The sequence below is a fragment of the Hypanus sabinus genome, chromosome 14 (genome assembly GCF_030144855.1).
Source record: "Hypanus sabinus isolate sHypSab1 chromosome 14, sHypSab1.hap1, whole genome shotgun sequence".
In the NCBI taxonomy this organism is placed as follows: Eukaryota; Metazoa; Chordata; class Chondrichthyes; order Myliobatiformes; family Dasyatidae; genus Hypanus; species Hypanus sabinus.
In genome coordinates this window covers 72,042,525-72,065,656 of record NC_082719.1, presented here as the reverse complement: position 1 = coordinate 72,065,656, position 23,132 = coordinate 72,042,525, and the positions used below count along the sequence as shown (strand labels likewise).

The following is a 23,132-nucleotide window of genomic DNA, read 5'->3' as shown; positions in this document are numbered from 1 at the left end:
GACGTCATTGCATGCCGATATATTTTACATGCAATGAATATACTTTAAACACTCCTAATTCTAACTAGAAAATACTATCGAATGAATTACTAAGCGAAAATATTATAAACTAAATAACTGTCGTAAAGACAGCACACTCCCCGCTTGACCTTCGTAAGGTCACAATGAGCAGAGTACAAACTTAGTCTCTTAATCAGTCATTGGGTAGAAGTAGAATAACTTCTGTAACTGGCCTTTGGTAAATTTTCACATCGCCTTGGTCGGTAGTCTTCAATTCGATCTTCCTGACATGTCCATCCTCGCTAGGGAATGTAGCAGTGATTCTGGCCATTGGCCAGCTGTTGCAGGTGATCTGCTTGTCCCCGAGCAGGACTAAGTCTCCAACTTGAAGATTCCTGTGGGGTTCTGTCCATTTTTGTCTCTGTTGCAACAAAGGTAGATATTTTTTTCTCCAGCGGGGCCAGAACTGATTTGCCAGAGCCTGGACTTGTCTCCATTGCTTTGTGTACAAATCCTTGTCTGAGAAGTCTCCTGGTGGAGGAGGTGCTCCTGCCTTCTGCGTAAGGAGCGTTGATGGCGAAAGTATAAAGGGGTTTTCTGGGTAGGAAGACACAGGTAGGAATGATTGTGCGTTTATAATGGCTGTGACCTCTGCCATTAGGGTGCACAGTACCTCGTGGGCCAATCAGGTGCATTGCTGCATCTCAGGTTTCCTTTTCTGGGTTTTCCGTAAGGACGTGAACCGTTTGACTGCCTGCTCTTTGTTATCTGGTGAGCGCTGGCGTGGTTCTCTGAAAGGCAATGGGGCAACCCCATTATTTGCTTCATCTCTGAAGACCTTGGTGTCTTTGGGTTTTAAAGAAATGGTATCTTGAGCTGATTGTGCAAGTTTGTTTCCGTGCTCGGTTTGAACGAAAACTGACTGACCTAGCGTCTCATCGGTTACTTTACGCTTGGTAATGTCTTGTTGTGCTTCTTTAGGGTACACCTTAGTGAGGCAGATCTTGGAACAAGAATGGCTTGACTGAGTTTGACCGCAAACTTCTGTACAGTTCGAGCTGACAATTGTTGTCCTGGAGTGAACCTCTCCCTCCCCGCCGTCCTGTTGTGGGGGTGAAGGAGCATTGTCGGTTCTTTCATTCTTGACTTCATCACGGAGCCGTGAGGGTAAATTTCCTTCCTCGTATGGATGTGATGCAATCGTGACTCTCTGAGGTTCCTCGTAGCTGGGGAAGTTATCGAATACGTATGGAGAGGGGAGACGAGCCTGCCTATCTATTTGAGATTGTACATAGTCGCTTGTGCGTTCCAGTCTGGTCCTTTCTAAAGTAGATCTTGCTGCGGTCAGATCACGCGACCCTTCAGCTTCTTCTATGTACTTTGCTTCCGCCATGGCAGCTTCTTCTTCTCTTTCTAGCTGCAGCACTTGCAACTCTGTCGATATTTTTGCCATTTCCAACTGGATTTCGGCTTCTCGGGCGGCCGCTTCGGCTTCTCTGGCAGCCGCTTCGGCTTCTCTGGCAGCCGCTTCGGCTTCTCTGGCAGCCGCTTCGGCTTCTCTGGAAGCCTTTTCTTTCTGGATTTCGGCTTCTCTGGTGGCCTCTTCTCTTTGTCTGGCGGCCCTTTCTTTCTGGATTTCGGCTTCTCTGGTGGCCTGTTTCATTTTCAAAACTGCTTCTTGTCTGGCGTAACGCAGTCGCACCTTGGCGGCTTCTGCCTTGGCTCTTGCCTGTGTGGACTTACTTGATGTCGTTCTACTGCCCTTGTCGCTGGGCGCCATCGACTTGATCCCGGATCGAGCTGACATTGCAGCACTTGAAACACCTGATAATGCCGCTTTTTCACTGTAACGTTCTCCTTCGCGTGTAACTGATAACGTCGAATTCAACGTCGAGATAAACCACAGCCAATGAGAACCAGATCGCAGTAAGATTAACCATTTACTGTTCACTCTTCACATTAACATATGGTGAAAACTGTTGATAAAACAATACAAGATTGATACAGTATTTGTTCCTTCCTTAATATCACATTTCAAGTGTAAATACTTGCAAAGGTGACTATAACTACATTACACTAAGGTGCAGTATACAGGGAGAGTTTACCTGCTCCATTGACTACTTTAAATACACTTCCATGCAAACTATCCGCGACTCTTTAACTAACGAAAGCATAAACATTATCTACCGTCGTTACTTCTAACAGGATCGGCATTAACATCTTAGTTCAATGTATCGATTATCTATTAACTTACAGCGTTGCTCTCACTGTGATTTCTCATGCCTGCAAAACAACTTCTGCTCAGGTGAGCCTCGTGGAAAGCCCCCACCCTCGCGCTAATTTCAAACCGGTGTTTTCCCACAAGACGTGGCGAAACCGGATGTGACGTCATCGCATGCCGATATATTTTACATGCAATGAATATACTTTAAACACTCCTAATTCTAACTAGAAAATACTATCGAATGAATTACTAAGCGAAAATATTATAAACTAAATAACTGTCGTAAAGACAGCACAGCTTCTTTCAACAGATGCTGCCTGACCTGCTGAGTTCATCCAGCTTTTTTGTATGTCTTGAAGTGTCCTAGTGATTCTCCTCTGTACCCTTTCCAACACTGTTAATTTCATCCCAGACCTTTATGACCTTGAGAGCATAACCTACCTACTTCTGTTGCAGTTCCCTGAATAATGGCTGCCAATATGCCAAGTGCCTTCTTGATCATATTGTCTATCTGCAATGCAATCTCAAGAGTATATGGATATAGTCCAAGTTCCTTCTGTTCCTTAGTATTCCCACCATTTATTATGTATGTCATAGTTCTCCTAAAATGTATCACCTTACATCTGATGAAGGGTGTTGGCCCAAAACATCAACTTTTTATTCATTCCCATAGATGCTACCTAACTTTGTTGAGTTCCGCCAGCACTTTGCTCACCTCTCACTTGATTGGATTAAATTCCATATGGCATTTTCAGCTCATTGATATCTCTCTGCAATCTAAGATCATCTGTCACAGTATTAACAACTTAATAAACTTTGTGTCATCTACACACTTACTGATCTTGTCACCAACCTTCACATCCAAGTCACTCATGTATATTTTTTAAAAAGGGTCCCAGCACAAATCATTGTAGACAAAGCTAACCGTAGGTATCCAATTTTACCAACAACCCTCTACAAATGCCCTCTGTTTCCTATTGTCAAGCCAATTTAAGATCCAGATTGCCAAATTGCCCTGCATCCCCTCAGCCCTAAACTTTTTAAACCAGTCTGCCTTGTATGACCTTATCAAAGGCTTTCTAAAATCCAATGTATTCACATGTACTACACCTCCCTCATTTTAAATAATTCAATCAAAATTGTCCATACAGGGTCTGTCCTTGGCAAGTCCATGTTGGTGATCTCTGATTAGTCCCTGCCTTTCCAAGCAATCATTAATTCTCTCACTCAGAATTTTTCTCTTGTCTCCTCCCTACCACCAATGTCAGGCTCACTGATCTACAGGTACCAGGCTTTTGCCGGTTTCTTTCTTGAAAGAGAACAATTATGTTTACTGCTCCATCAAAGATTGAGAAATCGCAGCTTGATCGCCAGTAGACAGTAAGACATCGGAGCAGAATGAGGCCCTCTGGCCCATCGAGTCTGCTCCGTCATTCAATCATGGGTGGACCTTCTTTTTTCTCCCGCTCAACCCCAGTTCCCGGCCTTTTCCCCGTAACCTTTGATGCCATCTCCAATCAAGAACCTATCAATCTCTGCATTAAATACATCCAATGACCTGGCCTCCACAATTACACATGGCAACAAATTCCACCATTTGCATAAAGAAATTTCTCCACGTCTCTGTTTCAAAAGGGCGCCCCTCTACCCTGAGGCTGTGCCCTCTTGTCCTAGACTCTCCCACCATGGGAAACATCCTTTCCACATCTAAAAGGTTTCAATGAGATCCCCTCTCATTGTTCTGAATTCCAGCGAGTACAGACACACAGCCATCAAACGTTCCTCGTATGATAACCTTTTCATTCCTGGAATCATCCTTGTGAACCTCCTCTGGACCCTCTCCAATGCCAGCACATCTTTTCCAAGATGAGGGGCTCAAAATTGTTCACAATATACAAGGTGAGGCCTCACCAGTGCCTTCTAAAGCATCAGCAGCACATCCTTGCTCTTGTATTGTAGACCTCATGAAATGAATGCTAACATGGCATTTGCCTTCCTCACCACCGACTCAACCTGCAAGTTAACTTTTAGGACAAGTTAAGGACTCCTTAACTCTGTACAAGGACTCCCAAGTCCCTTTGTTTATCAGATTTTTAGATTTTCTCCTATTTAGAAAATAGTCCGCATACTTATTTCTAATACCAAAGTGTATGACCATGCATTTTCCAACATTGTATTTCATTTGTCACTTTCTTGCCCATTCTCCTAATCTGTCTAAGTCCTTCTGTGTCCCACCTGTTTCCTCAACACTACCTGCCCCTCCACCTTCGTATCATTTGCAAACTTGGCAACAAAGCCATCTATTTCATAATCTAAATCTTTTATATACAGCATAAAAAGAAGTGGTCCTAACACCGACCACTGCAGAACACCACCAGTCACGGGCAGCCAACCAGAAAAGGATTCTTTTATTCCCACTCGCTGCATCCTACCAATCAGCTAATGTTCTAACCATGTTAGTAATTGTCCTGTAATACCATGGGGTCTTAACTTGGTAAGCAGCCTCATGTGTGGCACCTTGTCAAAGGCCTTCTGAAAGTCCAGATGTACAGCATCTACTGCATCACCTTTATCTACCCTACTTCCAACAGGCAGGATTTTCCCTAAAGGAAACCATGCTGACTTTGTACTGTCTTGTCCTGTGTCACCAAGTACTCCATCACCTCATCCTTAACAATTGACTCCAACATCTTCCCAACCAGAGGTCAGGCTAACTGGCCTATAATTTCCTCTCTGCTGCCTCCCTCCTTCCTTAAAGAGTGGAGTGACATTTGCAATTTTCCAGTCCTCTAGCACCATGCCAGAGTCCAATGATTTTTGAAAGATCATTTCTAATGCCACCACAATCTCTAATGCTACCTCTTTCAGAACCCCAGGGTGAGGTTCATCTGGTCCGGGCGGCTATGTACCTTTAGGTATTTCAGTTTTTTGGGCACCTTCTCTCCTGTAATTGTAACTGCACCCACTTCTCTTCCTTCACACAACACAACATAAGGCATACTGCTAGTGTCTTCCACAGTGAAGGCTGATGCAAAATACTCATTTAGTTCATCAGCCACCCCCTTGTCCCCCGTTATTGTTTCTCCTGCCTTATTTTCTAGCAGTCCTATATCTACTCTCATTTCTTTTATTTTTAACATACTTGAAAAAAATTTTACTGTCCACTTCAATATTATTTGCTAGCTTGCTTTTATATTTCATCTTTTCCCTTCAATTGATGTTTTTAGTTGCTCTCTGTAAGTTTTTAAAAACTTCCCAATCCTCTACCTTCCCACTAATTTTTGCTTTGTTGTATGCCCTTTCTTTTGCTTTTACAATAGCTTTCACTTCCTTTGTCAGCCACAGTTGTACAATTTTACCCTTTGAGTATTTCTTCATTTTTGGAATACACATGTCCTGCACCTTCCTCACTTTTCCCAGAATCGCACACCATTGCTGCTCTGTTGTCATCCCTGCCAGCAGCTGTTTCCAATTTACTTTGGCCAACTCCTCTCTCATACCACTGTAATTTCCCTCACTCCACTGAAATACTGCTACATCAGACTTTACTTTCTCCCTATCAAATTTCAAGTTGAATTCAATCATATTGTGATCACTGGTTCTTAAGGGATCTTTTATCTTAAGCTCCCTAATCACCTCTGGTTCATTACATACCATCCAATCCAGAATAGCTGATCCCCTAGTCGGTTCAACAACAAACTGCTCTAAAAAAAAAACATCTCTTGGGCATTCAACAATCTCACTCTCTTGAGATCCATTACCAACCTAATTTTCCCAATGGACTTGCACGTTAAAATCTCCCATGACTACCGTAACATTGCCTTTTTGACTCACCTTTTCTATTTCCTGTTGTAACCTGTGGTTCACATCCCGGCCACTGTTGGGAGGCCTGTATATAACTGCCATCAACGTCCTTTTACCCTTGCAGTTTCTTAACTCAACCCACAAGGATTCAACAGCTTCCAATCATATGTCACATCTTTCTACTGATTTGATCCCATTCTTTACGTTAGAGCCACACCTACCTACCTATCCCTCCGATACAATGTGTAACTTTGGACGTTCAGCTCCCAACTACAACCATTCTTCAGCCACGGTTCAGTGTGGCCTCAACATCATACCTGGCAATCTGTAATAGTGCAGCAAGATCATCCACCATATTTCTCAAACTACAGGCATTTAGATACAACTCCTTGAGTACTGTATTTGCTATCCTTTCTGATTCTGCATCCCTAATGATTTGATACTCAGCCTGTTGGCTGCAACTAAGTCCATCACCTGCCTGCCCTTCCTGACAGTCTGACTGCTCGCTATCTTTACTTTTTTACCATCCGTCCTATCCTGAGTCCCTTCACTCTGGTTCCCACCTCTCGGCCAAATTAATTTAAACCCTTCCCAACAGCTCTAACAAACCTGCCCGTGAGAATATTGATCCCCCTTGAACTCTGGAGCTCCTCGGTTTCAGTAATCTATTCGCTTGTCTCCCACAGGGTCGAGAAACAGGTAAGTAATTAGAAATTGTCCCATGTCTTCTAGATTTCCGTTATCTGCTGTAGCACTTCCTTTGACATTTAACCTACCTTGCTTCTGCCCTTTCATGGTCCATCTCGTTTGTTCTGCCACTCCCTGGGAATAGTTACAGATGAGCCTATTTCATGATGCAGAGAACAGCTCAGTGCAAAAGTGCAGATATCAGTGCAAACAGAGACAGAAAGAAAAGCAGGAGATTCAATGACAAAAGGGAGTACAGCTTAAGAAACAAAAGTTCAGAGGATATGTAACAACTGCTGGTTCTGTTTAACTGCTGTTTCTCTATCCAGAGATGCTGTCTAATCGATAAACATTTCCAGTATTTTGTTTTATTTCAGATTCCCATCATCAGCATTAGGCTTTTGTCATAAAACTTGAAATTTAATTTGTTTACAAAACTGTGCCTTGTGTCTTCTGTTTGCTGCTGCTTCTCTTGATCACACATCTGTAAATTTTGAGAAGGTATATGTTTAAGTACAACTAACAATTATGTTTTTATGTTTGTTACTTCAATTTTAGTTCTTCTTCACATATTGGTGCTTTTAATTTCAGTGCCTTCTAATCTAAAAATTTCTGGCCTTTCTTTTCCAAAGAAACTGCCCTAAAACCCTCAGATTCTTGATTGGTGCTTAATTGTTTTTTTTTGTTCAGTACTTTCAGCTCCCTGTAGGATCCATACCTTGCCAAGTTATTGAACCAAAAAAAACCTTACCTTGAGAAGCCCTGCTTAATTTATAGACAAGATAAAAGTAAATCCTTATAATTTAATAGATACTTTCTTGCTGTTCTCTGGCCTTCAGTTTCATTTTGCTGTCAAAGTACTACTGTATCTTTGTTTTAACAGTGCATTTGTAGTTACTACTTCTCTGAAATTTATTGTTGTTCCTAAACTTCTACTTTGCTGAGCTAACGGATACTATGTTCTCCAGACAATTTGGGGTCATGAAGGTTCAATGCACGTTCATTTATTGTTGCAATTATTTCCCAAGATGCAAAGTTTCTGTTTTCTTTTACCCATCCATCTTATGAGTCCAGAAGAAAAGGTTTCTCACATTATGCTAACAACCACATTTCTTTTTGTTATATAGATAATAAAACAGTTATTATTTTCAAGAATTTTGTCTCAACCATTATTTCATTTTCTCAATGAAAAATAGCATTTCATGAACTTAAATGCAAATCAACTCTTTATGCTTTCAGCTCAGCTCCTTATGTTGTGCAAACCAATCAGAAGAAATTCAATCTGATGATTAAATTAATAAACCAAAATGAAAATGCCTACAACTCAAGAATAGCGGTGACTTTTTCGAAGAATATCTATCTTGCCGGAGTTGAGGTAAAATATATATTATTAAATATTGAGTCTGAAATAATAGAGTCTTGCTTGCAGTTTTATTGATTCATGGTAGCAGTTTGCTATTTTCTATAAACTGTAAGCAAAGACCAAATGAGTGAAAACTCATTGGCAAGGGTCCTCATCCAGTTTTGATATGCCACTGGTAAATTCTCTATTATATATTTAATATATAATAAATATATTATATTTAATAAATATATAAAATATATTTAATTATTGGCTAACTGTTTCTATGTATAATATCACTTAGGTGGCATGACGCTGTGACACCCAGACATGTACTCGAGGAACAGTGAGGTGGCAAGCAAAACAAAACATAGATAGGAGAGTAAAACCATAACGATGAGTGAATGCATTGCAAACACTCCACTTTAAGGAAGGAAGGAGAGAAATAGCTGCCTCTCTAGAAAACCTTTCATAGGATCTGGATGCCCTATGGCATGTTTCAAATATGTTTCAGGAGTTAACAAAATATAGGATTGATGCACCATCAATAACTCTCTCTGAGATGTAAAGGCGAGATATCGGCTTTTATTGACTGGAAGAAGGAACAAGCAGTGGTTGACCACCATACTACATCCTGGAGACAGAGAGCCCGGGCTCAGACCTCCATCACCTTTATACCGGGGTCTGTGGGAGCAGCCACAGGAGCAGTCAGCAGAGGGCATGTCCAGACAGGTATATGTAGTTCACCACAAGGATGCTAGCTTCCTCATGTTTAATTATAATTTTGCTCTGTCATTGCGTCTGCAACAGAATCCAGCTGCTAGAGAAAGATAAGAATTCTTGCAGAATAATGTGATGAATAAATTGAAGCATTCTTTTTGAGAACTTGGAACAAAGGAATTAAGTACTTCAAATTTGATTATAAGACCATAATACATAGGAGCAGAATTAGGCCCTCTGGCCCATCGAGTCTGCTCCGCCATTCAATCATGGTTGATCCTTTTTCTCTATCTCCTCCTCAACCCCAGTTCCCAGCCTTCTCCCCGCAACCTTTGATGCCATCTCCAATTAAGAACCTATCAATCTCTGCCATAAATACACCCAAGGACCTGGCCTCCACAGCTGCATGTGACAACAAATTCCACAAATTCACCGTCCTTTGGCTGAAGAAATTTAATTTCTTCAAGCTAAATTTAGTTTGCTTCTGTCTACACAATGCACTTGAATTGAATTACCGTGTTGTCCTTCTGCTCATTCGGATAATGCAAATGCTCTTTAGACATTTTGCTGCTTGTCATGCTGTTTTTGTAATGTATCACACGTTTTGCATTTCTTTCAATTAGCAAAAGATTTTACTTGTCCTGTTAACGCTTTCAATCACTCACAAATTCAATCAAACCCACCATGATTAAACCTGTAGCTGGTTGTTTCTCGATGTCAATATGTTCATATGTTTCATATTGTCACTAAGTTATCTAGGAGCTATGTTTCATTAGATTCAACATTGATGCTATATTCAATCCAGATTTTCCCATTAACCTTATCAAACTGGAATGTTTAATTCAAATAGGAGCTGAAACCCTCAGTTATCTGTTCCCATGTACCTAGAGATCCTGAAATTGGTTTTGAGACACTGCTTTTAGTTGCTGAAATCAAGGAAGAATGGTTTTCAGAATTACAGGTGGAAAATTTGAAGTAATGAACTACCTCTACTAAGAGATTCAGATAAGGATTTTTTTTCATATAAGAGTACAACATATATTGATTTAAATCAATTTTAATTCCTATAAACTTTTTATTTCTTTGACCAGGGTGTCAAAATATTAATAGCTTGGAGTCAACATTTTAATAGATTGTTCAGCAACCCAAAGTTATTTATTTTTTTACTAGTTTGCATGTATTTACGTTTTCCCATACACTCTACTGGCTTGCCCAAACGTAGTCTTTTTATTGTCTTTGTACGAATTTAATTTTTGAGTTGCATATTTAATCCACATTCTAGCAGTTTTGCACATGGCTCTACTGGGTTGTGTTGTTTTTGGTTACAGATCTGTTTTTTTTAAATAGCAATGCAGCAGTTCTTCACTCCTAACTTCTATCTGATATTCGAAGCCAGAACCCATTTTCTCACAAACAACAGGGGAACAAAGAAGTTTGGCTTAGGTGCCAAAAATTCCACTTTGATTGTTCTAAATCTTCAAAATTTTGTGGACTACACCGTTTGTTAGATTATGGTTTTTAAATCCAAGGTTCTTTCAGAAGTCAGGGAAAAGGCACAAAACTTGGTATTTCATAATCATTTTATAAGTGCTTATAAAACAAAGAAAACAGTAGCAAAAGGCTTGAAAACAAGAGACCAACATGCTAAGAAGAATAAGATGGCACTGCTTTGTGCTTAGCTATTTTATACCACATAGATAAGGAAAAATTCCATTTAAATTTGTAGATAAGGGTTAACTAATGAGGAAGTTCTCATTCAAATACAGCAGTACGATTAACCAATCAAAAAACACTTATTCAAGTAATGTGAAACAAATAAGCATTCCAGAATTATATTTTATATAACCACAAGAGGCATATTAAACTGATATGTGCATATAAGAAATACTTAAAATGCAAGCAAATAATAAATTGTTAAACTGCAAAGAAAATAACAAGTAAACAGTCTAAACTAAGAATTAAATAGTTGAATTCAACAATGCTCAGGATTATCAAAGTTCGGGGAAATCAGTGTGTCTTGTTTCGAGGCAATCAGGAGATTAAAGAGCCGCGCTGACAGGAGATTAGGAATCAAGTACCGTCAAGGAGTCGCAGGCTCAGGATTATCCTGAGCACAGAGTCAGTGAGGGGTCAGGACTATCCAGAGAATAGGCATTGTGTTCTCGAGACAAGAACATCAGCACTATCAGAGGGTTAGAGTATCAGTGTGTCACAGAGGATCAAGGGTCCGGGCAAGGAACCATCTGGGATCAAGGGAGGGTTAGAACCCATCAGGCAGGCAGAGAGGCAGGTCATCAGGATTATTAAGGGTTTGAGAGGATGGGTGCTCAGATCATCATGGCATTTGGAGTCAGGGATTGGGATTAGCAAGTAGTTTGAGGAATCAGGGCTTGGAACCAACAATGGAACTGGAGGGAGGTGCTCAGATACGTCTGGGGTTTAGGGGGTTGTTTGGTCAGGATCTGTCCTCAGGAGAACAGGGATATGAGGAGCAGTCGCTGCCAGCGGCTGGGGATAGTGGATTAAGACCATCAGTGGTCAGTTGCTCAGGGGTAGGGAACTGGAGGACCTGCGACCAGAGCAAGGGGCATGAGGGCAGAACTTGTGGTACCATTAATGGGGATTGGAAGTGGCTGTGGTGTTGATATTGTGTATGTGGGGTGGTGGGAAGTGAGGAGAGAAAGACCAAAAGGATAAATCCCAGTTCAGCACTGTTCCAAAAACATGAAAATCCACTGGGAATGGAGGTAGTGGTTGCTGTGTAGCAAGTTGAAGGACAACTTTAACATTCCAAAAGATATTCAGCATGAGGAATGATGTCATCCTTGGGACACAGAGATCAGGACAGGAATGCAGGTATGACTCATGTGAGAAATGCCTCACCAGATTTCAAGGGGAGTTTGACATAAGTTAATGTTCTATTACATAATGGATCAGAAACATTATGTGCCTCTGTATTTCTACACTGTAGTATTCAACCTGCAAAATTCAGATGTTTGGTTCTTACTGGCAGGAGCTGAGTTGACTCTGTTTTTATTCCATAGCAGCTGGAATCAAAAGAGAGTGTTTTGCACAAATGCAGGTGGATAATTTGAAGTAATGAATTAGCTCTTTTGCCCTTACTAAGAGATTCAGATAAGGAATTTTAATTCCATTTTTTTTTCGAATTAGTGTACAATATATATGGACAAATAACGAAATTCACACCCAATTTTCAGACTTCAATGAACTAAAATTGTGTCTGGGTGCTTGTGCCTTCATATTAATGTAGTTGTGCATCTGAGAGTTAAGCTAAGGAGAGACAAGTTAACACAAAGTATACTGCACTGTTAGTTCCCCAGAGAAAAAGAGTGAACTAACCAGAAGAAGTATTTGTCAATACCTCATCATGTTCCATGCACCACTTCCACATTGATTATTTCAATAAACCAGTCTTGGTGACACATGGAAGGTAAGTGCTTGCATGCAAAATACTCTGCAATAAACACAGACACCAGACCGAGAAACATTAGACAGACAATGTTCCCTACTAAGGAGCAAACTTTCATACATTGAAGACAAAACAAAATGAGTTTATCAAATTGAGGAGAAAATAAAGACAACTATATTGTAACAAGTATCTCAAAATAACTAGTAGAATTATTCTGTTTATATATTTTGTCTTATAGCAAAATGATGATTGCACGCCTTTAGGAACAAACAATGTGACATGCAAAGTGGGATATCCTTTTCTTGCACCAGAAGCAGAGGTAAGATGTGCGTATTTTTGTTATCTAGAAAACAATTACCAATAACTGATTTATTATTTTTGTATGTACCAAGATGCAGGGAAACCTTTTGTTTTCTTGCCATCCAGACAGACTATTCCATGCATAAATACCAAAAGAAAAGTAGAATGCAGGGTAGTGTTACAGCAAAAATATAATGCAGTAGACAAAACGAGTTCAAGGACACGATGATGGAGACTGAAAAATCAACAATTTATCCTTGCAGTACAACAGGTCCATTCAAGAGTCTTAGAAATGAGATAAAAGCTGTTCCTGGCCTTGTTCCCAGGCTTTTGTATCTTCTGCCCAATTGGGGCTGGGAGGGAGGAAGAAAAGAGAATAACCAAAGTGGGAGGGGTCTTTATTATGTTAAAAGTACAAAGTAGATTTTTATTATCAAAATACATATACAACCCTGAGATTCATTTTCCTGTGGGCATACTCAGCAAACCTATAGAAATGTAACTGTAACAGGATCCATGAAAGATCAACCAATGTGCAGAAGACAACAAACTGTACAAATGCAAATATAAATAAATAGCAATAAATAATAAGAACAAGATAACAAGTCCTTAAAGGGAGGTCATTGGTTGTAAGAACATTTCAGTGATGTGGCAAGTGAAGATAGTTATCCCCTCTTATTCAAGAACTTCATGTTTGAGGGGTAGTAATTGTTCTTGAACCTGATGGTGCGAGTCCTGAAGCTCTTGTACCTTCTACGTGTTGGCTGGTTTCCACGACAGATTGGACTATGTTCACAGCTTTCTGCAATCTCTTGTCATGCTGATTCATGCTGTGAACCATCAGGATAGCATTGATAGCCGTGTAAAAGCAGAAATACCGAGGGTCACTGAGGACCTGCCAAGTTTCCTTAGCCTTCAGAGGAAGCATAGACATTAGCATGCTTTCTTTGCTGTTGCATCGAAATAGCTAGGCAAGGTCAAATTGTCAGTGATATTTATGCCTAGGAACTTGAACATCTCTACCCTCTCCACCATTTGCACACTATTGATATAGACAGGGATGTGTACCATTTCCCAATTCTGAAGTCAAAAACCAGCCTTTTTGATCCAGGTGACTTATCTGCATTTAGACTTTTCAGCTTCCCAAGCACCATCTCCGTAGTATTAGAAACTACACTCACGTCTACCTCCTGATACTCCCTGTTTTTCCAGCATACTGCAGTGAAGACTGATGCAAAATACCTATTATGCTCATCTAACATTTCTGTGACCCCCCCCCCCATACTACCTCTCCAGTATCATTTTCCAGTGGTCCAATATCCATTCTCACCTCTCTTTTACTCTATATATTTGAAAAACTTCTGGTATTGTCTTTGATAATATTTGATAGCTTGCCTTCATATTTCATTTTTTTTTCTCCTTATGCATTTTAGTTTCCTTCTGTTGATTTTTAAAAGCCTCTCAATCCCTTAACCTCATTAATTTTTGCTGTGTTATGTGCCCTGTCTTTTGCTTTTATGCTGTCTTTGACTTCCTTTGGCAGCCATGGTTGCTTCATCCTCCGTTTAGAATACTTCCTCATCTTTGGGATGTAACTATCCTGACCTTCTGAATTGTGCCTGTAATTCCAGCCATTGCTATTCTGTTGTCATCCCTGATAGTGTCCCCTTCTAATCAACTTTGACCAACTCCTCTCTCATGCCTCTGTAATTCCCTTTACTCTACTGTAATACTGATACATCTGACTTTATCTTCTCCCTTTCAAACTGCTGGGTGAATTCTGACATGTTATGGTTCCTTCACTTTAATCTCCCTGAGTTATTTACACAATAACCAATCCAGAATTGCCCTTCCACTAGTGGGCTCAACCACAAACTGCTCTAAAAAGCCATCTTGTAGGCATTCTACAGATGACCTCTCTTGGGATCCAATACTAATCTGTTTTTTTTCCAATTAACCTGCATATTGAAATCCCCCATGACTATTGTAACTTTGTACATGCCTTTTCTATCTCCCACTATCATTTGTATTGCACATTCTGACTACTGTTCAGAAGCCTGTATATAACTTCCATCAATATCTATTTACCCTTGCAAGTTCTTAACTCTACCCACAAGGATTCATGATCTTCTGATCCTATGTCATCGCTTTCTAATAACTTGATTTCATTTTTTACCAGCAGAGCCACCCACCCTCTCTACCTACCTGCCTGCCCCCCTCATGCAATATATCTCCTTAGATGTTATGGTCTTCTTTCAGCCATGACTCAGTGAAGCCTGCAATGTCCACCTGTCAATTTCTAACTGTGCTACAAGATTATCTATCTTATTCTGTATACTGTATGCATTCAAATATAACACCTTAAGCCCTGTACTTGCCCCATGTTAATGCTTCAACTCATCCCACTGACTGAAATTTTTCCTATCATCTGCCTGTCCTTCCACACAGGCTCATTACACACTGCATCTACCTGTATACCGATTGTTTCACCCTCAGCCCTATCACTCCAGTTCCCATCCCACTGCCAAATCCGTTTATCTAGCTTTGCAACATGGAGGAGGGATCCAGGTCGTTGTCATCTTAATGGAAGTTATATGTAAGCCTAGGGAAATTGACGAGTGAGAAGTGCTTTGGGATGGTTTATGGGGGAAAATGTCTGAAGAAGAGGTACTGAGATTGTCAATTTTGTTGGAGTAGGTTTTCCGGGGGACCCAAGAGATAAAGTACTGCCCAGTATTTCATGGAGCATGGCTGGAATGTATGGGATTATTGGATGTTGTGAAACTGGAGGCTTAGAGTTGGGGAGATTTTCCAAGGGAAAACTGAAAATCTGTCATGGAGAGTGGGGTTTGTTGCCATCAGTGGCCTCTGGGGGACTGGTGGAGTTACAGAGTTGACAGAAAAGCTTTTGTCATCATCTTTCAGCTGGTACCACCACCACTTGTGTTATCCAGTCTCTCCTGGTCTCTACCATCGCCAACTTTCCCCCTTTGTTCTCTCCACCCATCTCTACAGCTTCAAACTGCTATTGGTTCTATTTCTCCCCAGTTCTGTTCCAAGGACTTTGATGAGAAAGTTTAATCCTTTTTCAAAGTTCAAAGAAAATGTATGTCACTATATATAACCCAAAGATTCATTTTCTCACAGGCATTCACAGTAATACAAGAATCACAACAGAATCAATAAAAAAAACTGTCCCCAATGGGATGGATAAACAATCAATATACAGTAGACAACAAACGGCAAATATAAAAAAAAGAAAAAAAGAAATGGCAAACAGACAAAAACAAATAAGCAAACAAGAAATAAATATCAAGAACATGACAGGAAGAGTCGTTGAAAGTGGGTACAGTTCAATAATGGGTCAAGTGAAGTTATCACCTCTGGTTCAAGAGTCTGATGCTTGAGGGGTAATAGCTGTTCCTGAACCCGGTGCCGTGAGTCCTCAGGCTCCTGTACCACCTTCCTGATGGCAGCAGTGAGAAGAGAGCATGTCCTGAATGGTGGGGATCCTTGATGATGGATGCTGCTTTCCTGCGACAGCACTCCACATAGATAGTGGGGAGCACTATATCCATGACAGACTGGGCCATATCCACTGCCTTTCCCCGCTGATGCTGCCTGACCTACTTAGTATTTTGGGTTTTTTTGTTGTTCTTTCTTCAGATTTAAAGCATCAGAAGGCTTTATTGCTTTCTTGAATGTAGAAAATTGATAACAAATTATAACTTTGCATTGTATCAATGAATGGATTCCTGTTTGATAATAATGGATGCAAGGCGTACTTTTCTTCACTACCTGGTAGAACTTGTATGTAATTTATATTCCGAGTGCCTCTGTGTCTGTGATACGATACAACTAAGTTTTTCGTTGTACCTGTACCTCACAGTACTTGTGAATATGACAATAAACTTGGCTGAACATGAAGCTGGAATTAAACTGGGAGCAAAGAGGGGTGGTAATTGGAACAGCTCCTGAGGCAAAACGTAATTGTAGAACACATTAAAAGCAAAGACCAGACACATACTTGTACTGAATTATAATGAAGAGATTGTAAATTGACAGATGAGCTTGTATTGTTGAGCAGACTGCTGGAATTAATGCAGTATTTTATTGAATATTAACCCTTTTATAATTTTATAATACTTCTATTATCTGTTTCTTTCTCAGGCTTCCTTTAAGATGAAATTTGAATTCAATACCACTCATCTCCTAGGTGATGTTTTCATACACCTGGAGGCAACAAGGTAAAGAAGAGTACTTAATAGTTTTGAAGAGACTAAACTTTATTGTATGGTACATTACTGCAACATGAATTATGCAGAAGTGAGGGTAGAGGTTTGTACATTAAATCCCCTATGTGAGTGAGGTTGATTTAGTGAGCTACCTGTTCAATACAGCAATCACACATGTTGTTGAGCCATAGAGTCTTACAGTACGGAAAAGGCCATTCGGAGCACTATGACCTTGCTGACCTAATTCTATTTGCCCACTTTAGGACTGTATCCCCCTGTCCTTTACCTGTTTAGGTATCTTCCAAGTGGCATAACAAAGTCAAGTCTGTATGACAAAGATTCAAAATTAGGCTTACAGTACAGTAACATAAAAGTAGAAATTTATCCTGTTCCAATCAAATATTATAGTATTATTCAATTACTGCACCTTGCCCCTCAATATTTAATTCACAAGTCATATGTTTTGTGCAAAATATAAAAAAAGGTCATAAGATAAAATGGAGAGTGTTGGCAATACTCCACAGATCAATTTGAGTGTTGCCAATATCTTGGAAAAATGTTATTTTAGTCCATGCCAACCATCAAGGGTCCGTACACTAATCCCATCTTATTCTCTTCACGTGCCCTTCAGTTGCCTTCAGACTCTACCATTCATCTACTCACAAGGTGCAAATTACAGTCATGCAAACACAAGAAGTCTGCAGATACTGGACATCCGAGCCACACGCACAAAATGCTGGAGGAACTCACCAGGCCAGGCAGCAAATATGGAAAAGAGTAAACAGTTGACATTTCGTGCTGAGACCATTCACCAAGACAGTTCTCAACCCAAAATGCTGACTATTTACTCTTTTCTGTAGATGCTGCCTGGCCCGCTGAGTTTCTCCAGCTTTTTGTGTGTGTTGCAATTTACAGTGGCTAATTTTCTTATTGATGCATATCTTTTAGAGATGGGAGGAATCCAAAGAAAGGTATATCTCTCAGAAGGAAAGTCACATACCAAAGAGAGACAGCTGCCGTACTTGTTGCTCCATCGGGCCACTCCTAGACTTTGCTTTCTATTTTTTTATTTTCCTATTGAATCAATGCAAATTTGAATGAAACTATTTGATTCACTGTTGTATTTTGATTTGAAACCATCTTCTCCAAGCATTGAGATTTTAGAACTATGGCTTCGTAGAAATTGTTGCAAAATAAATGGATAAGGATCTAGAGACTTGGACCATTGGTCCAGAGAAACCAGGTCATAATATGGAAGCTACCTGTTTAAATCCAATTAATTAAATATTTGTGGTGTCTAAAATGGTGACCAGAAAAGTAATGGATTTTATTTCTGGTTCACTAATATACTTCAAAGTAGATCGGCTGTACTCCTCCTCTTTAGTCTATTAATGATTCCAGGTGCACAGGGGAGTTCACTCTTAGCTGCCTACTCCTCAGATCAGATGCAATTAAGGTTGGATACTAAATAGGCATTTTTAATGATGTATACAACTGATTAATGAGTAAATAAGAAAAAGGGTTAATCGAGTAGATGAACATTTATAAGCCCTTTCAGAACAGTAAGAGGAATGAATGTACAAAGCCATATTTTCAAATATAAGTTTGAATCCTGTGAAGAAACAGAAGTGCTGCACTTGGCACAGCATTAAAGAACAATGATTCATTGTAGCACACTTGAACCTGGGTTCCAAATGCGCAGGTACAACCCCACCTGTTCTCTAAAAATAGCTTCCACTCAACTGCTTGCTGCTGTTCCAGGATGCTGCATAACTCACTGCTATCTACTGGCACGCCAACAAAACTGTGATTTCACAATTGCATAGCTCAGTGTAGTGAGCTCACTGAGGCAATGCTTAGTGTTGGGAGGCCTCGGGCAACAGTGTGTGGCCAGTCAACTTTGAGGTGTGGAGTTGATCAGCCCCCAGTCCATTTCTAGGGACTGGCAGTGACTGCTCAATGTGTTTAACAGATTGCCTAGTTCCTGCCGCTTCCCTTACGTGGTCACTGCCACTGGGTTTGTTACCATTGAGAAACCTCTAGACTGGAGAGAGCTGTGCACACAGACAAAGAGAGGAGAAAACAGCAGCTTCCAAAACATTCACCAGGAGAGCTGAAATGAGAGAAAATCTGCAGATGCTGAAAATCCAAGCAACACACACAAAATGCCAGAGTAACTCAGCAGGCCAGGCAGCATTAATGGAAAAGAGTACAGTAGATGTTTTGGGCCGAGATCCTTCAGCAGGACTGGAGGGAAAAAAGAGCCCTGCTGAAGGGTCTCAGCCTGAATCATCGACTGTACTTTTCCAAAGGTGCTGCCTGGCCTGCTGAGTTCCTCCAGCATTGTGTGTTTATCACCAGGAGAGCTGAACTGCTTGCCCTAACCCACTTAGCACCAATCATCACAGCGGGCTCCACATAATGCATCAGTGTGATAGGATCAATTTAATCATTTAATTACTGAAGTGCCAGCAAAAATTTGAATCCTCAGTCAGGAACCTTGCACAGTAGTGTCGATCTGTGGGGTGTGCAGGGATCAAGTCTCTGTATGTCTGTCTCTCTTTCACTAAATTCACTCTGAGGTCATATGTTGTAACAATGTTTTGCTACATATTAAAAATGTAAATCTATTGAGATAAAATGAATTCTGTTAGGTTATATGTTGATTCTAATTTAAGTGACAGAACTTAGATCATGATTCTTCTTTCACTTTAACCTATCCTTTTAGTAAAATAGAACAAATATTCTTTGTCTCTTGACCTAATACATTGCATTTCATTGAAAAGGTTAACAGTTGGTTTGATATTCTGCTGAGAAAAGTTTCCATGAAATATCACTTCTATTTTTAACATTTCAGTGACAGCAGTGAGTTAAATGAAACAATGAGTGACAATGAAGTCACCGTCTCCATTGCAGTCTTATATGAAGCTGGGCTGCACTTTTTCAGGTAACTTTCTTACTCAAAAACAAAGCAAGCTGTAGCATACTCCACATCTGATGAGGCTACTTTAGTATAGGTACACATTATGAAAAAAAATGGGACACCAGAATAAACAGAGCTGATATGCTTACTGTCCGTCATGCCAATACAGCTCCATGCCAATAATAGGACACCAGCCATGTTTGATGGTTAGAGTTTGATACTCGGATACTATGAAATATATAATTACTTGGATGGTAGCAGCTGGAACAGTTTGTGGTTTGGGTGACATGGGTCCCCTGTGATCCTTCGGGCCCTTTTTACGCACCTCTCTCTGTAAATGTCCTGAATAGTGGGAAGCTCACTTTTACAGATGCACTGGGCTGTCTGCACCACTCTCTACAAAGTCCTGCGATTGAGGGAAGTACAGTTCCCATACCAGGCAGTGATGCAGCCAGTCAGGATGCCCTCAATTGTGCCCCTGTAGAAAGTCCTTAGGATTTGGGGACCCATACCAAACATCTTCAACCATCTGAGGTGAAAGAAGCACTGTCGTGCTTTTTTCACCACAAAGCCAGTATGTACAGACCATGTGAGATCCCTGGTGATGTGTATGCTGAATAACTTAAAGCTGTTCACCCTCTCAACCCCAGATCTACTGATGTCAATAGGGGTTATCCTGTCTTCATTCCTCCTATAATCCACAATGAGCTATTTTGTTTTTATGACATTGAGGGAGAGGGTGTTTTCTTGAAACCACTGTGTCAGCCATTGGTATACAGGGAGTAAAGCAGGGGACTTAGTACACAGCCCTGAGGGACACCTGTGTTGAGGGGCAGAGGTGAGGGAACCCACTCTTACCACCTGCTGGTGATCTGACAGGAAGTCCAGGATCCAGCTACACAGGGCAGGGTGAAGGCCGAGGTCTTTGAGCTTCTTGTCGAGCCTTAGAAGGAATTATGGTGTTGAATTCTGAACTGTAATTCAAGAACAGCGTTCTCACATAAGCATCCTTCTTCTCCAGATGTGTAAGGATGGTGTGTAGATCTGTGGCTCTTGCCTCATCTGTCAATTAGTCATGTCGGTAGGCGAATAGTGAGGTTTTGTATTTTATGATGTTCAGGTGCTTCCAGTTATAGTGCAGTATTCTGAGAAAATTCCAACAAACAGAAGGGTGAAGTTGCATCATTAGAGTTGTGTTCAGAATTATTGCCTGGCATTAGCACTTATTAACTAGTTGTAGTCATTGTGCAAATAAAGTCAAACAAACCAAGCTGAACTAGGTACATTTCAATATAATGACATAGTGTCTGTAAGTTCCAAATGACTAACCCTCGTGATATATGGTGAGTTAGATTAAACTGGTGAGCTACTGTGCAATACAGAAACGCCAAAGGAGAAAGAGTTACGGAAGAGAAAATCAAGTTAAATGTCTTCTTCTTGGTTCATTTCTACTATTTGTTGCATCTGCCTCAGTGTAATTTTATGAAGTTGTCCAACCATCCACTCAGTTAGGAGAAGAGTATTGCAAAGAACTGGGCTAGCTTGGTCAATAATTCACATGATAAAACATGCAACATAAAATGTGATTGTATGATACTGTTTATCTGAAACAGTAAAAACTAAGCAAAACTCTGAACCAAGAAATAATGCTAAATTATAGAGCAGAGACAATCTGCAGGGAAAAAAAACTCAGCATGTCAAGCAGCTTCATGAGAGGAAAGCAACTGTCGGCGTTTCAGTTCATAATCCTGCTTCGGTTCCTGATGTAGAGTTTTGAGCTGAAAGAAGACAGCTCCAGTGCAGGTTTCAACATGAAACGATAACAATTCTCTTCCTCAAGCAGATGCTGCTCTACTTGCTGAGTTCCTCCAGCAGATTGGTTGGTCAGTATCTAATCCAGTGTTTGCTGTCACTGTCAAGGACAGTGATGATCTGGCTTGAAGATAGTGCTGTAGGAATTGACAAGTACAGTATTCACAAGCTACCAACCATACTGCATTATGTTATGCATTTTCAATAATATAATTTTAATTTCCTTTGTACCATCATTGTTTATAATGGTCAAACAATGCAATTCTGAAAGCCTTCACCTTGTTGTTTTATATTATTAGGTAAATAAATATATAACAGAACCATTATAATTGTAAAACTATATTAAAGCAAAGTAATGGAGATTTTAACAAGAATTTTATGTAAACAGTTAAACCAATGGGTGCCTGGTCTATGTTAACTCTCTGTAAGTGGAAATAATGACACATGACATTTATGCCAGGTCTGGTGATGTGGTACCCTACCAACCAGCTCCCAAAATACTGTGGGTGAGATAGATTACAAAGAACTGAGTCAGACTACTAATTATCTTATTTTTGTAATGATCAGAGAAACAACATCAGTGCTAGTTTATTAAACACCAATTACCTAAGGTTCATGAAAGCAATGCCAGGAATTAAAGTATGAGGAGCTTTTGATGGCCCTGGGCCTCTACTTGCTAGAGTTCAGAAGAATGAGGAGGGATCTCATTGAAAGGCCTATATAGAGTGGCTGTGGAGAGGATCTTTCCTCTTGTGGGGGGGTGGATGGGTCTAAGACCAGAGGGCACAGCTTCACAATACAAAGACACCTCTTTAGAACAGAGATGAGGATCAATTTCTTTAGTCATAGGGTGGTGTATCTGTGGAATTCATTGCCGCGGGTGGCTTTGAAGACCAAGTCAATGGGTACACTTAAAGTGGAGCTTGATAGATCCTTGATTAGTAAATGTGTCAGAAGTTACAGGAAAAGGCAGGGGAATGAGGTTGAGAAGGATGATAAATGGGCCAGGATGGAATGTTGGAGCAGACTTGCTAGGTTTAATGGCCTAATTCTGCTCCTACGTCCTGTGGTCTTTTTTAAAGTTTTGTTATTTCACTGTCTTTTTCAATCATTAAAAATATGTACTTTTTGCCAGATCTTTTTTTGCCAAAATTAGGCACAATAAACCCAGGTTGTAACAACATCACTTCTCATTTTGTGTGACCAGCTCCCTCACTCCACTGTCAATCACCTTCCCACTTAACTTCTATTCAGCACCTCACATCCCCAACCACCCTTCCACCCCTCCCAACTCTGTCCCAGATTGTGCCAGAGACCTTTTGTTCCCTCTTGAGGCCTGGCTTTGTCTGAGGTCTCTCACTACCCCACAATTGCAAATCTTTGGCAGAACCTAGGCTGTCGAAGACTGCTGATCTCTGCCAAAGCATCGGGAGATTCAACTCCCCATGAGATGTCAAGAGATTGCACACGATCAGCTTTGCCAGTAAATGGACAGTCAGAAGTTTGTGTATGTGGTTACACAAAGGCTGTCAAACTGCTCATCTTTGACAAGGAATTGAAGTATGTTCCCCAGTCCATTGGCTCTCATTAAGCTCAAGCAGTTGAGCAAAGTGCACTTATTTATGCAATAAAGATACAGCATGGTAACAAGCCCT

General features: G+C 40.4%; 1 protein-coding gene across 1 annotated transcript in view; it reads left to right on the top strand.

The window, feature by feature from the left end:
- The window catches only part of itga1 (integrin, alpha 1), a 196,077-nt gene that overhangs the window by 131,868 nt on the left and 41,077 nt on the right, over window positions 1-23,132 (top strand). The window contains exons 21-24 of the mRNA XM_059989435.1: window positions 7,955-8,090; window positions 12,446-12,526; window positions 16,678-16,754; window positions 19,600-19,689. Coding sequence (XP_059845418.1) covers window positions 7,955-8,090; window positions 12,446-12,526; window positions 16,678-16,754; window positions 19,600-19,689 — 384 coding nt within the window. The remainder of the gene's footprint in view (window positions 1-7,954; window positions 8,091-12,445; window positions 12,527-16,677; window positions 16,755-19,599; window positions 19,690-23,132) is intronic.